The sequence below is a fragment of the Suricata suricatta genome, chromosome 2, assembly GCF_006229205.1.
Source record: "Suricata suricatta isolate VVHF042 chromosome 2, meerkat_22Aug2017_6uvM2_HiC, whole genome shotgun sequence".
NCBI lineage: Eukaryota > Metazoa > Chordata > Mammalia > Carnivora > Herpestidae > Suricata > Suricata suricatta.
Window position 1 is genome coordinate 21,194,492 of NC_043701.1, and position 13,798 is coordinate 21,208,289.

The following is a 13,798-nucleotide window of genomic DNA, read 5'->3' on the forward strand; positions in this document are numbered from 1 at the left end:
CTGACTTTAAACAAGTCTTGCCTATGAGTAGAATCTCTACCTGGAAAGGTTTGGGTAAACCATTTTTACATAGTATTTTTACTTGAATACAGTAAAAAAACAACCCATTTTCTTTCCAAAGATGCCTCAATTTGAAAACCAAAGGATGAATAGAGGAAATCTACCAAAGTTACTCGGTTAGGTAGAATAAATGGTGATCATCTCTTTTTGACCCCTTGAATTTTAGAACCTTAGCATTTGGGTTTTCGTGGTGTGGCACTGTGGTACAGTGTGTGAGCGCATGTCTGACGCTGGCCTGTCTGGGTTAGGATACCAGCTCTCCTGGCCTCACAGATGAAGGACTGAAGCCTCTGTTTTTGCTGTAAAACTTAGAGAATAGGCGTTTCTGAAGGAGGGACAGGCTTAGAGCTGGGTGGGCTCATAGTGAGCACTATGTACCTTTTGACCAGTAGTAACATTATATTACTTTTATAATAAAAACATACGCAAAGAGGAAATGTTTTTACAAAGAAAAAGCCAGAAAGCAAAAGTATATTGCACTATCCTATGGTTCAGATACCTCATTATTCATAGTAGATTTCCCAGTTGGTTGAGTTGATCACATTTTACTCTGATTCCCATTCTCCCCCTAAAGGGTGTAGAACTAAGGGATTCTCTTTTGAGCTCCTTGAGAGATGTTTGCCCTGAAAGTACAAGAGGCACTTCATGCTAATTGCTAGAATTACTTTTGTCTCCGTAAAAAAGCTCTTACAAGGAAAGATATTCTTCCAGGTCTTCCTCTCCTGCTTTGCTCAGTTAACTCAAGTATAATACATCCAACTCACTTGAAATACCACCTTCCCTAGTCCTGTGTTTGGACTTGTATAGTTGTGCTCAGCTCCTGGCCCCTGTTTTTGCTTTGTCCAGCGATTTCCTGGTTGGGGTGGGAACTAGAGCCAAGCCTTTTTGCCCACTTGTCTTCCCCACAGGACTTTGGGAGTGGGAAGGTGTCTGACCCTCCCTGTAATCCTGTGTGCACACGTAGCAAGGCTGGTGGTGCCCGGAAGCATGATCCAGCTCAGGCTAAACCTGAAGGTTGCTAATGCACTGTTGATGATGTAATTCCAGGTGAGGTACGATGTTTTGGTTACACTTATACACCAGGTTTGCCCATAGAAGGAAGTGTGAGCCTTCCACACATGGTCACAGGACGGCCATCCGTGGCTCACGTGGAGCATTTGTCTTTGTTGCGCACATGTGGTTAAGGCTTGAGGAAAACTGATCCCATTTCAGCTGACTTACCTGATCTTAAAATATTGAAGATGAGACTTCTCCTGAGGTCTGCTCAATGCAGTCAAGTCTTTATGTTCTCGGTGTTCGGGAAAGGCCGCAGGTGCAGAGAATCCTTGCCTGTGGCTCTCCGGAGCTCATGTTCTGCAGGGGGACTTTTCTTCCCTGCCATCCCGCCCGTCTTGTCCCCCAGCAGCTCCTGCACCACTTCTTGCCGGCTTCCCCGCCTCACTTCCTTCCCTTGGGAGCTGCAGCCGCTCCTGCCTCACAGAGGCGCGCTCACTCCGGTTCTCGCCCCGTCAGCACACTTCCTGCGCGCCTGTCTTGCCTCTGGTTGCAGCCAAAGAGGAGTCCTGCCTTATACCCACAGCTCTGGATCCCGGCCCCAGCCTCCCGCACCTTCTCAGAGACCTGATACCGGCCATCCGCTTTGTCCTTTGCACATATAAACCAGCACACGTCTCTGGGTGCCTGGGCAGCTCAATCGATTGAGCATCTGACTTCAGTCATGATTTTACAGTTTGTGAGTTCGAGCCCCTCATCGGGCTCTGTGCTGACAGCTTGGAGCCTGGAGCCTGCTTCTGAGTCTGTGTCTTCCTCTCTCTCTCTGCCCCTCCCCTGCTCACACTCTTTTTCTCTCTCAAAAATAAAGACTAAAAAAAAGTATTTTAACCTACACACATCTCCCTGTTTAGGCACACGCACACTCGCACACATATACATAGAGGACTTCAGTATTCCTTGGATTTTTGGTCCTTTCTCTGTTCACTTGTCCTGCCAGGGTCAGACTTCTTGGAAGAATTGCTGCCTCCACTTCCTCTCACTCCTGCCCTCTCAGGGTGCTCCAGGCTAGCTTTCGTACCCATGACCAAACTGGTACTGCGCCAGCACAGGCTAGTGGCGGCCTTCCTATCCTGCTGTTGCCACATGACCAGATACGTTTGGATTCTTTCCTTCCATGACCTCACGGCAGTGACAGCATTTGGTGTCCTGTCCTCTCTCGCCTCCAGGACCCTGCCCTGCCCCTTCAGCTTGTTCTCCCCATTGCCCTTTGCAGGTTTTTTTCCAGCCATCTCTAAGCCCTGTGCTTCGTGTTCATATGCCAGAGGGACATTTCCACTTTGATGTCTTGCCGGCATCTCCTAGCCAGCAGATTTCAACGGATCCAGGTTACCCAGGCTTGAAACCTGTGGCTCCCTGACCCTCTCTCGCCTCCGCTTCCAAATCCACAAAGAAACCAAACTGGGTCAAAGTCTTAAATACATCCGCCTTGTCTGCGATGTGTCCTTCCTGGTTTTGATCACTTTTCACCATGGTGTCTGTATTCCTGTGATTGTATTCTCTCCCAATCCACTCCGCATGCATGCGTCTTCCTGACTGCATCCAGAGTGAAGCCTCTAAAAAGCACCCATGCCGTGTCACTTCATTCCCTGATGTCTTTCCCATTTCTATAATCTCTTGTCCCCAAATTGATGGGGGCCTCTGCGGGATTTGCATCCTCACCCCATGAATAAAGAAGTCATTGAAGCACTTAGAATTCATGCAGAGACAGAAAAGAAAGTTACTTTTCCCTCCGCACAGCACAACTTCATGAAAACCCCCACTGGACATCTGTTCCTGTCCCTCCACCCTCCAGAGTTGCCAGTTGCTCCCAGCCCTCCCCCCTTCCCCCACTCACCAGTCCTTGCTTCCCAGCCCCAGCCTTGTCCCCACCCATAGGTCTCCTGCTGCTTCCCCACTTTGCATACTCAGAGCAGCTCTGCCCCTTGCCGAATGTTCTGATCTGAGTTGCATCCCTGTCTTAGACTGGATTCTAATTAATTTGTTCATGGACAGTGCCTAAAACGGTCTGACTCATAGTGGTAATCAGTCAGGCTTGCCACAAAGATAATAATAATGTCTGTTAACTGCAAGTATCACTTCCAACAGGTTTCCAGACCTGTAGAGTGGATGGGAGTTCCCTCTGTGTGTGCTAGTAGTACCTTGTGGCTCCTTTAAGTCATAATTGACAGCTCGCTGAGGGGAAGGTAGTCACATCCTGCTAACCGTCCAGCGCCTAGCCCAGCGCCTGGCGTGGCGTACACAGTATGTACTATGGATGCCATAAATGCTTCTTGAACAGACTTAATAAGATGACTTACAGAAAGAACATTCTGATTCTGCTATTCTTACCTTTAAGATGCTCTTTAAATTTTTTTAAATGTTTGTTTATTTTTGAGATGGAGAGAGGGAAGTAGTGGAGGGGCATGGAGAGAGGGAGACACAGAATCCGAACCAGGCATCAGGCTCTGAGCTGTCAGCACAGAGCCTGATGCAGGGCTCGAACTCATGAACTGCGAGATCATGACCTGCACTGCAGTCGGGTGCTTAACCAACTGAGGCCACCCAAGCATCCCAATAAGGCACTCTTTAAAAAATAAACCCAGCAAACAAAACATAAGTGTGTTCTAGAGATTTCATTGAATCCTGCATTACTGAGTGAGCTGGGCAAACTCTCTGGGTGTCTGTGTCCCTGAAACAGCTTTACCTAAGGGCCTTTGTCCAGCTCCGAGACTCTTCAGGCCTGTGAATGCAGTTCACAGTAAGGATTGAGTACATTTCTAGGGTGCACTCGGTTTCCTGTGTTCCTTCCCATTAGCTGATGAGAAGACGTCATTGTGTTCCTTGGGCTTGCAGGTTCTTTCCTAGTTGTGGGGAATTTTTCAAGCTGGCTATAATGAGAGGGTCTCAAAAAACCACAGAGATCTGGTATGTTCTCTTCAAGTGAAACATGATGTCCCTTCTTATTTTCAGTTTTGATCTTCTGTGTTATGGAGCTGACTTCTGTAATTATCACTGAAGAATCTAGTATTAGAAATAAGGTCTATTCTGTTTCAGTACCTGTGCCTTTAAATTCTCTTTCATGCCAAATCAGAAGCCTTTTTTAAGACTTCTAATTCTAATGATTTTGTTCTTTCACATCTATGTATAATTAACTATGCAATATATATAACATAAATTTGTAGCCTTCACATTTGTAAGTGTGCAGTTCCGTGGCCTCAGGTGCGTTCACATTATTGAACAGCTGTCGGCATCATCCATCTCCAGAACCCTTTGATCTTGCAAGACTGAAACTCCATACCCATTACACACTAGCTCCTCATTTCCCCTCCCCCAGCCCCTGGCAACCACTCTTCTGCTTTCTGTCTCCATGGATTGACTTTGCTAGGACCTCACTTAAATGGATTCACACAGTCCTTGTCCTCTTGTGATTGGCTCATTTCACTTAGCATAGTATCCTCAAGGTCCAACCATATTCTAGCATGTGTCAGAGTTTCCTTACTGTCTAGGGCTGAATAATACTGCAGCGTGGTTATACATCACATTTTATCTGTTCATTCACTGGTGGGCACTTGGATTGCCTCCACCTTTTGGCTGTTATGAGTAATGCTGCTATGAACATGGATACACATGAAACTCCTCAAGACCCTTCGAATTATTTTGGATCTAATGATTTTCTTGACCCTTTCGTCTTGATGCTTCTGTTGTTTTCATGAAGTCCTGCCCTTTCTCTTTGGCCACTAAACTACTCCCCTCCCATCACTCTTCACTGTTTTCCTAATAATGTCCTGCTGTTGGGATCCTCATGCATCAGGATGACCCCCGCAGAACCGCTGCATGGAGAAACGGTTCGACAACTAAGAAGCAGGATTTGTTAGCACTTCGACACCCCCTATCCCCACCCCCCACCACCAATTCCTGCTGTTTTCTGAAGGGTGTGCTGCTGGTTCTTAAACTGAAAAAGTTAAAAATCCCTTAGTCATAGGGCAGATTTTTGTGACTATAGACCTTCTGTATCTTCTTGACATATCAGTCTTATAATCGTGAGGATATTTATTTATTGTCATGGAAACAATATATGACAATGGTAAAACTTGTAAGATATAGAAAAAAATCACTCACAGAAGTACTTCTGAAAGGTGACCATTATTAACATCATGTTGGATACTCTTCTTGTCTTTTTAATGTGAATTCTTGCATATTAGATTATATTGTTTTGCATTTCTTTTTTGCACGTAATAAGGTATAAGCATTCTTTTGTTAAAAAGGTCTTTGTAAATCTGTTATATGACTGAAAAATATTTATAGCGTGTTCACTAGCTTAACTAACATTTTTCCAGTTATAAAAAATAAGAATTTATTTTAGAAAATGTCATATCTAAATATCTTAATATTATAAAGAAGTAACAAAAAAATCTAAATTCTCTGCCCCTTCATAATCTTTTTAAATTATTCCTTTCTAGTATCTTTTTGAGATTCGGTTTTATAGACCCCATTTGTGGTTCCTACTCTCTCCCCTTTCCTTTCTTACTAAGCATTATTGATAATCATCTTCAAACACAATTCTAATTTTTTTTAAAGTTTATTTATTTTTGAGAGAGAGAGAGGGAGCAGGCAGAGGAGGGGCAGAGAGAGGGGGAAACACAGAATCCGAAGCAGGCGCCAGGCCCTGAGCTGTCAGCACAGAGCCCGATGTGGGGCTCAAATCCACAGACTGTGAGATCATGACCTGAGCCAAAGTCGGATGCCCAACCGACTGAGCCACCCAGGCGCCCCCATACATAATTTTATATCCAGCAGTTTCATCCAACATTGTATTTTGTTATTTCCAGTGCCATTGAGTGCCCTCCATTAAACACAGGAATTTATCTACCGAGTCAGTGCTCTCCTCCATGTTCAAGAGCAGTTTTAGGTTTCTGTAAGTGTGTTCTTGTACAATTATCTTCCTGTGGATCTGTGATTGTTTCTTGAGGTGGTATTTATAGACCTGTTCTGAGTCAGAGCAGTGTTAAGGCTTATAAAAAAGATACTGCCCGTTTCCTGAAATGATGCTCTCACCTCACTCCACCAGCTTAACTGTTTGTCCATCTTTGTGAAGCTGGTGGTTGAAAGAATTCTTTGGTGTTTGCTAGTGAAATTCAACACTTTTTCATGTTAATTGGCCTTCTATATTTTGGAGTGAATAGTCCATTACTGTCGTTGACCTTATACATTTCTAAGTGGTGTAAGGTTTATTGCCCTGTTGCATTTTATTTTTTTCTTCACCTTTCACTTCAGTTGCTTTTGGACTTACAGATCATACATGTTTACGTAAATGTGTTTACATAAACATTTTAATGTAGTCAGATCAATTCCTAGTATGTTGACTTTCGTTACTTTTTTCATTACTCCTTTTCTTATCTCTAAATCAGAGATGTCTCCTAATTGTATTCTTTTTCCCCTTCTCACATTGAACTCTTTAATCTCCACAGAATTAATTTTGGTGAAGGTTATAAAGTAGGAGCTAATACTAGTTTTTCTAGAATCTCTTCTTACTCATGTTTGTCCAAAATCCCAGTGAAGCTGCGATGTGAACCAAAACACGTGCTTTTTCTTACTTTAGTGCCTTGATCTTCCCACTGGAAAAGAGGAGGAGGCTGGGATCTTTACCTGTGGAAGGGAGGGGCCAGGAAGAGGGCCTGGGGCCGGCTCTCACAGCTTTACCCCTCAGCCCAGAACTTGTCTCTTTTCAGTTCAGGAGGGGACTCAGCACACGCTGGTGGAGGACCGAGATGACAGTGACAAGGCCCAGGGGGCCCGCGTGGGAGGGACTAAGTGGCCCAGAGAGAGCCCCACTCTGTCTTGACCCTACGTCAGTTCTTCACAACCAAGACGAGTAACCAGGGCTCTGCTCGCCGCAGACTTTACTTGCACCTCTGATTAGAGATGGAGGGCAGCATGTAGGGAAAAAGAGCCCTAACCTAGGAAAGCCAGAAAGCTTGGGTCGTTTCAGCTGTCAGTCAACTGTGCAACCTAGGCAAGTCTCTTAACTTCTCTAATTTCCTGATCTGTAGAATTACAGAGTTGAGATGTGTATTCTCTGAGGTTTATGCTCAATAAATTATGGTCTAGGCACATGGCAGGGCTAGGTTGTGGTATGAGTCTGTTGGGGGATATTTCTTGGTAACTAATTCATCCTTCCTTAATTCAGTCAACCAGCGTGATACGTAAGATCAGTATCCTTTAACAATGTCACTTAATACTCTCCCTTGGAGAATTTGTGCTTATTACCTTTCCTAACTGTTCCTTAGACTACCTCAAGCTTCCTTTCTGAAAGCCCAGCCACATCTTGTGCTTAAGAATTAAAGGACGATGAGCTAGTAGGCAAGAAGTACCTAGAACTGATTCCTGTCACCGACCTGGCCCTACCACTTGCCCGGAGGCGTAGTGCACATTTTTCTAAAAAGCTAAAATAAAAATATGAAAACCATTTTGAAAACTGTGATACAAGCAATATCTATGAGATACCAATACCTCCTCTCAGCCATGTTAATTGTTTACTTTTGGTATCAATAAATCACTTATTAACATATCAGTAACAGAAATTGCATTGAGAAACAAACTACCACAGGCCAAACCTTTCAAATTTCAAATATCTTTATATTAAATACTTTATTTTAGAGAAGTAGCACAGAGAATACGTCTTAAGTAGTTCTTGTCTAATAGAGTCGTCTATGTCAGTCCACTGATTTCCAGAGCAAGCGAACACCGTCTGATATGTGTGGCATATCTTATTTAACAGATAAGGGTAATCCAGACACTAGTTAACGGTGATCTTTTACTAGTTTCGATGCTACCGATGAAAATTTCAGTGTGCTGGCATTTTCCTCCGGAGGATGTATTTGCTGTAAGAAAACACAGTGGCCACTTGAAATCTGTAGGACTGGATGAATCCGGACAGCTTTCTCCTTGGTGCTCCGGGAGCACGGAACACTGTATATTAATAAGTAAAATCTATGTATTTATACACAGCTGTAGCCGATCTTTTGTTTGATTATAATTATGTATTGCCTGATCTTCAGATAACATAGAAAAATAGCCTTTAAAATAAACCTTGAATGGATATGGGCGTCACAGAAACTGTTCCCTTATTAATTAAACTTTCATTTCTCACTGTACATTGCTTTGATCTCATATTTTTCAAGGTGTCCCGAGGCCTTATTTTCAAGGCTTCCAAACAGATTATTACTTCACAAAAGTCATACTATATTCATGGCTCAATGAATCCCAAAGACAGTATTTTTAAAGCCCCGTAAAGCTTATTTTTCTTAGTGTGCTCCTATACTGCATAATTTTCTTTGCTACAGGTCACATGATCCTTCCCATCCATAACACAGGCACTTAAAATTTTTACTTCCTGATTGAGCCATCAAGATTACATAAAATGTAAATCAGTCTCAATTACCCCAAAGCAGGAATTGTAAGAAAAAGATGTTTTCTTTTTGTTTCTTTATTGATGCCTAAAAAAATCGGAGTGAGCATGTGCCTGCCTATCTGTACTTGGAAATAAGAGATGGTTAGGGAGTTTTTGTGTGTGTTCTGTCCCTTTCACATTGAATCAGACTTTGCTTTCATTATAAAAATAATGTAGCAACTAGGTAGACCGTGGGAGTGGTATATAGTTGCAGGACTGAAATCAAAATGGTTCCCATTACTGAGAGAGCTGTTCATTTACTTATTACTCTTTTCATGATCTGAGTGAAGGGTACAGCATCTCTCAAAAGGTAACGATCTGATGTTTCAGAATTGTAAATGGCCATTTAGTCTTGCTGCTGCCTGACAGAAATGAAAGTAATTTCCAGAAGGCTGGACGACACTTGTTTTATCATGGATCTTAAAATCCTTCGCATTTTCTCACAGCAGTTTTGAAGTTGTCATAGTAACAGCATGACATTTGAAGGGTCTTTTAAGTCATTCTTTAGAGTTAATTAATTTTATTAACTCTGGATGTTTTTCGTTTTTACGTCTCTCTGACACTGGGGTCATAATTGCTCAAATATGTATTCCGTGCTCTTTATTTCTTGGTGACCACCATTTGAGGACTTGGTGTTTTGTTAAGCTGTTTGAGGAAAAGAACAAGAATGTCACCGATTGACTTCAGAGATGTTGAACTTGGGGTTTCAGTTACTCCTCTGTGAAGCTGCACTATCTCTATGGGACCAGAATTTTGTTTGATTTAAAGATGTGGATTATGGGAGCCGTTCCCCCAAATTTAATGGTGATTTGCTTCAGGGATTATAGCTGTCCTTTGGTTTGATTTGGATGTATCTAAAAATAAGAGTTGAGGAACACAGAAGGGGGAATGTGTCAAACATACAGGAGAAAATTATTTCTTTAAAAATGAAATACTCAGATACAACACCAGAAGCATATTCCACAAAAGAAAAAAAAAAAGAAAGGAATAATCCGACGTCAAAATTAAAAATACAGTCATACTCTTTGGAACTCTGAAACTGACTCAAATATAAAGTATCCTCTAGGAAAGTTTGTGGGAGCCTTCTATCAGGAGAAAGTAGGTCAGGATCTCCTGTTCGGAAAGCTCCGTGGCAGAAATCCTTGCCGTTATGGTGACTGGCGAGAAAGGGGCAGGTAGAGGGTCTGGAGACATAATGATCCGTATTAGGTCTAGAAGCTGGGACCTCAAAAAGTATCAGGTGGTCAATGCTTTTGTTTTCTTGTAAAGTGACCAGAAGGTATCACGTGAGCTCTGGGGGTTTCAGGCCGAGGCCGGTGTCCTTCCTGTCCTGCGGAGTATTTGTTCAGGCAGGGGCGACTGAAGATAGCAGCGTGTGCCCCGCCAGCAGTGAAGGTGCTAATGCACGTCCAGTGATGTCAGAAGTTACGAGCCAGTGGTTACAAAACACTGCGGTAAACAAGGTCAAAGTGTCCCAGTTTTGCTGGAAGAAGGTTTGTTTTTATGAGCTGGACAGTACGTGGATGAAGTAATTTTTCAAAACAAACTAAATTTATATGCTTTTTGTTTGTTTTACTTTTGGGGTTTAAAAAAATTAACCAGATGAGGTCTAGTAAGGGTTACATTTTTAAACAACATTATGCTTTTCCCCTTTTTTTTTTTTAAATTGTTTTCTATGGTTTTCACAGAGGAAATGAAAATAACTCTAATCTAGGATTTTTAAATGCAGTTTTAGAGAGAAGCTATGACCCAGCGTACAGCGCCTGCCAATCACAATCACTAGTAAAATACTCCTGGTAATTTTGTACTTTCTGCTCTTCTTTAGACAGGCATGTAAGTACCAGAAAGTTAATGGCACGGAATACTGCTGACTGCGTGGTTCTCGTCTTAATGCATTTTCCAACCTTGAACCTGAGAATACCAGAGGCTGGAGACTTGGGACACTCGTCGGCGCAGTTTTCTGCCGGTGGCCCGGTTCCTGAGGTAACAAGTGGGTGTCCCGGGCATGTGTGTGCTAACAACAGCAGCAATGCCACGTGGTGCCCAGAGGTCGCCGCGATCTGGCCTGGGGGTTCCTGGTCCCCGGGGCTTCTGAGCTGAACTGTGAACTTGGGCCATCCCGAGAAGTGCAGGCGTTTTGGAGTGTTCCACAGCAAATCTGGATGTCGGCATAAACACAGCTTGCAAAGTGAAAGCAGGGGCCTCGAGGAAGGAATTACCCTCATCTCATTCCCGACCTGCTTACTGTGCTGGAAAACAAAGTAAGTTTTGTTTGTTTCTTTGTTCGTCAACCGCTCCTACATGTTTTCTCTTGCTAACGTTATATTAGACACTCTGTATCTGGCAAATGCCAAGTTTTCTCCCCCGGGTCCCCCATTAGAGGTAGGATATGAAGTTTGTTCAATAGCCACTTGCTTCTTTAATTTTTTCTGTCTCTCTTCCTATGTCTAGCATGCTGGCTTCCTTGTTGGAGATAGCAAGAGATTGAAATTTATTATCAGTGAGAAAACAAAAAGTTTTTTTTTTTAAACAAGCCAAGAACCTTGTCGTTAATTAAAGGACGATGACACATGCAAAGCTTTCTTTACGTGGTGCAGCCAGCAGTGCAACCAGCAGAACAGCCCTGGTTCACTGTCCTTGTTTCCATTGGGAAGCAGGAAGGGTGCTTGTCTGGGGCTTCGGTGAGAACGGAGCATGCCCCGTGGGGGCTGCAGACGCTGCACAAGAGGCTGCAGCTTCAAAACCTGATGGGAAATGGGAAGGAGCTGAAGAATATACATTATTTGGTGATTTGGAAAACAAACAAACAAACCCACAATTAGTCTTTCTGAAAGAATGGGATAAAATGGATAAAGACCTAAACTTGTCAGAGAAACTGATGTTTTCCTTCATGTTAGAGAGGTTCATGTTGTGTGTAGATTTATAGAAAATGTATGACTTTCGGAAAATTAGAGGTGTCACCACCTGTGCAGGGGATTTTAGGACACCAGCCTCATTCTGACACTTGACCCCTGTCTTCCATTTCTGTTTGTTTGTGTTTTATCTGATCCTAGCTCCAGGGCTGGGGCATGGCTCGATAAATTAATACAAAGCTCTGTGGTTTTGAAAATGCAGAACAAATGGAAATGCAGAGTAGTTTGCGATTTGTAATTAGATTACCCTTCCTCATAAAATGGACTGTTTTTCCCGTCGAGATTTCTGGACTTTTCTCAGCTGCCAGCAGTCCCACTTCGAAGGTAGAAGGAGACAGTGTAACTGCGGTGTGTTGTTGGGAGCGCAGAATCGGGAGTCTGATTTCTCAGTCTAGTATAGAGTGCGGTGTGAATTTAAGTTAGGGCCATGGGAATTCACGTTTTATCTCAGCGTGGTGGTGGGTAGGACGTGGGGTGTATGTTTTTTCATTTAAAACCCTCCGGGCTCTTTATACGACCGTCTACGTATTATTCAGCAAACTTCCCTTAAACACCTTTTTGTGGAGTGCTGTACTCAGAGCTGTAGTTTGTCACAATTAAACTTACCGAGATTTGGTTTGTAAATTAAAGATCGAGAACAGTTTGAAACAAGGGTGAATGAGCAGAGCATTACCCTCAAAACGGTTTGTTAAAGTTAGTGCCAAGTGAGCCGGGCCGTCAGCCTCTGAGCTGCCCTCCTAATTAAAGGCGAAGGTGCCTGCCATCTGTCTTCTTTCATTCAGGGCAGTAGGGGGCCTGGGGTGGAAGGAAGCCACCCCCCTTCAGTTTTTCTCCCACTCTTTTTCATAGTCCGCTTTCTCCCTAGTCAGTGACCCAGAAGGTCATTGATGATCTGTCTATCTCAGACTGAATAGTAACAGAAGCATGCAAGGCACTTGCAAAAAAAAAAAAAAAGTTCATAACGTGTGCTTATCCATTTAGAGTTCTGCTTGAATTGTGTCTGGGAGTGTTGTAATTTCTGTGTCCGTGTCTTTGCTCCTGTTACTGAGGGCACTGCTGGCAGAAAAGTAGGGATTTTTAGTTTTACTGATTCTGCTTTTTTTGTGCAGAAACTTTTTAACACTTGACTGGGCATAAGCAGAAGATGGTAGCTCTCTGGCGGGATGTACAGAAATATCGTTCTTAACAAAACCAGGGCTACCTGCGGCCAGTGACATTCACGTGTCATCCTGGGGGAGGCTGTGGACGAGGATGTTAACACATGGCCGTGTTACCGAGACGTCCGCTCAGGCTTACTGGGCCAGTCATTGAAATAATTCACGGATTTATCCTTTAGTTGGGCAGTAAGCCTTTTAGCTCCTTTTCATGAGAATAGATTATTGGAGAATTTGATTTGGGGTCATGGCTTTTAATTGCTTTTGAAATGTAGGGGGCTCTGACCAAATGATTGAGCTTTCTTGCCTCAGCTTCCACCTGGAAGAAATATGTGCTGCTTTCAGAAATATTTAAGAGAATACGAACTAACATTTTGTCTTTGATAAAAACTTTATTATCACTGAAAAAGTCTTAAACCTGTGGTGGGGTCTGGTTTTCGTTCTTATGTACGTAAGCAGAGTGTCAACCGTGATGTAAAAAGATCCAGCCCTGACATACTCTGTTTAGCTGCAGTAGGTTTGGACTTTCCAGAATATGCTGGTTTTTACCACTTTCCGTGACAAGGAACTGTGGTGTCTCCTAAGCCCTCAATGTTTGGAAAGCCCAAATGTGAGGGTCATATCTGTAATTTTATTTAAAGGTTTTTTTCCCCCTGATTTGTCCTAAACTTACGAGCTTTCTCGTCGACATGCTTCTGTTGTTGAGTCTGAGCAGAGCAGCGTGTGGGCTCTGCAGTGACGTCAGTGTGCGCGATTGGATGATTGTGAAAAGTAGACCATTTCCCAGTTGCTGACGGGTACACAGTGCCCAGTAGGCAGGTCTTCGCATCTATTTTATGTCACAGTTTTAGATACCCAGACAGTACTCCGCCAACTGTCGTCCCTAAGGTGTGCTTGAAAACCAATTTGGTTTGAACCCATCCTGTATTTATTTCAGGGGATCGAAGTAAACAAATGAAATGAATCACATCTATAAAGTGTGACTTTGAAGTAACGCGATTAATATTTTAACACACATAGCAAAAGACACACAGATACGCAAGACTGTTGCCGCCCTAAAGCGCTGTGTCCGCCGGGAAGCATTTAACCGCTGCTGTAGAGACGGCATCCTCACCAGAGCCGCACTCAGAACGTTTTGTTCGCTGTTGCCCTAAGAGCCTTGCTTTTTTTTATTACCCACTTTGGTAGAA

General features: G+C 43.2%; 1 protein-coding gene across 6 annotated transcripts in view; it reads left to right on the forward strand.

Moving 5' to 3' along the window:
• The window catches only part of LOC115278817, a 172,850-nt gene that overhangs the window by 134,785 nt on the left and 24,267 nt on the right, over positions 1-13,798 (forward strand). For 5 of the 6 annotated variants that reach the window (XM_029923303.1, XM_029923315.1, XM_029923313.1 and 2 more), the window contains exon 8: positions 10,368-10,803. In XM_029923303.1, coding sequence (XP_029779163.1) covers positions 10,368-10,642 — 275 coding nt within the window. In that variant the 3' untranslated portion in view covers positions 10,643-10,803. Of the gene's footprint in view, positions 1-10,367; positions 10,804-10,993; positions 12,419-13,798 lie in introns of those variants that run through there. The other variant, XM_029923308.1, reaches the window with a different exon arrangement.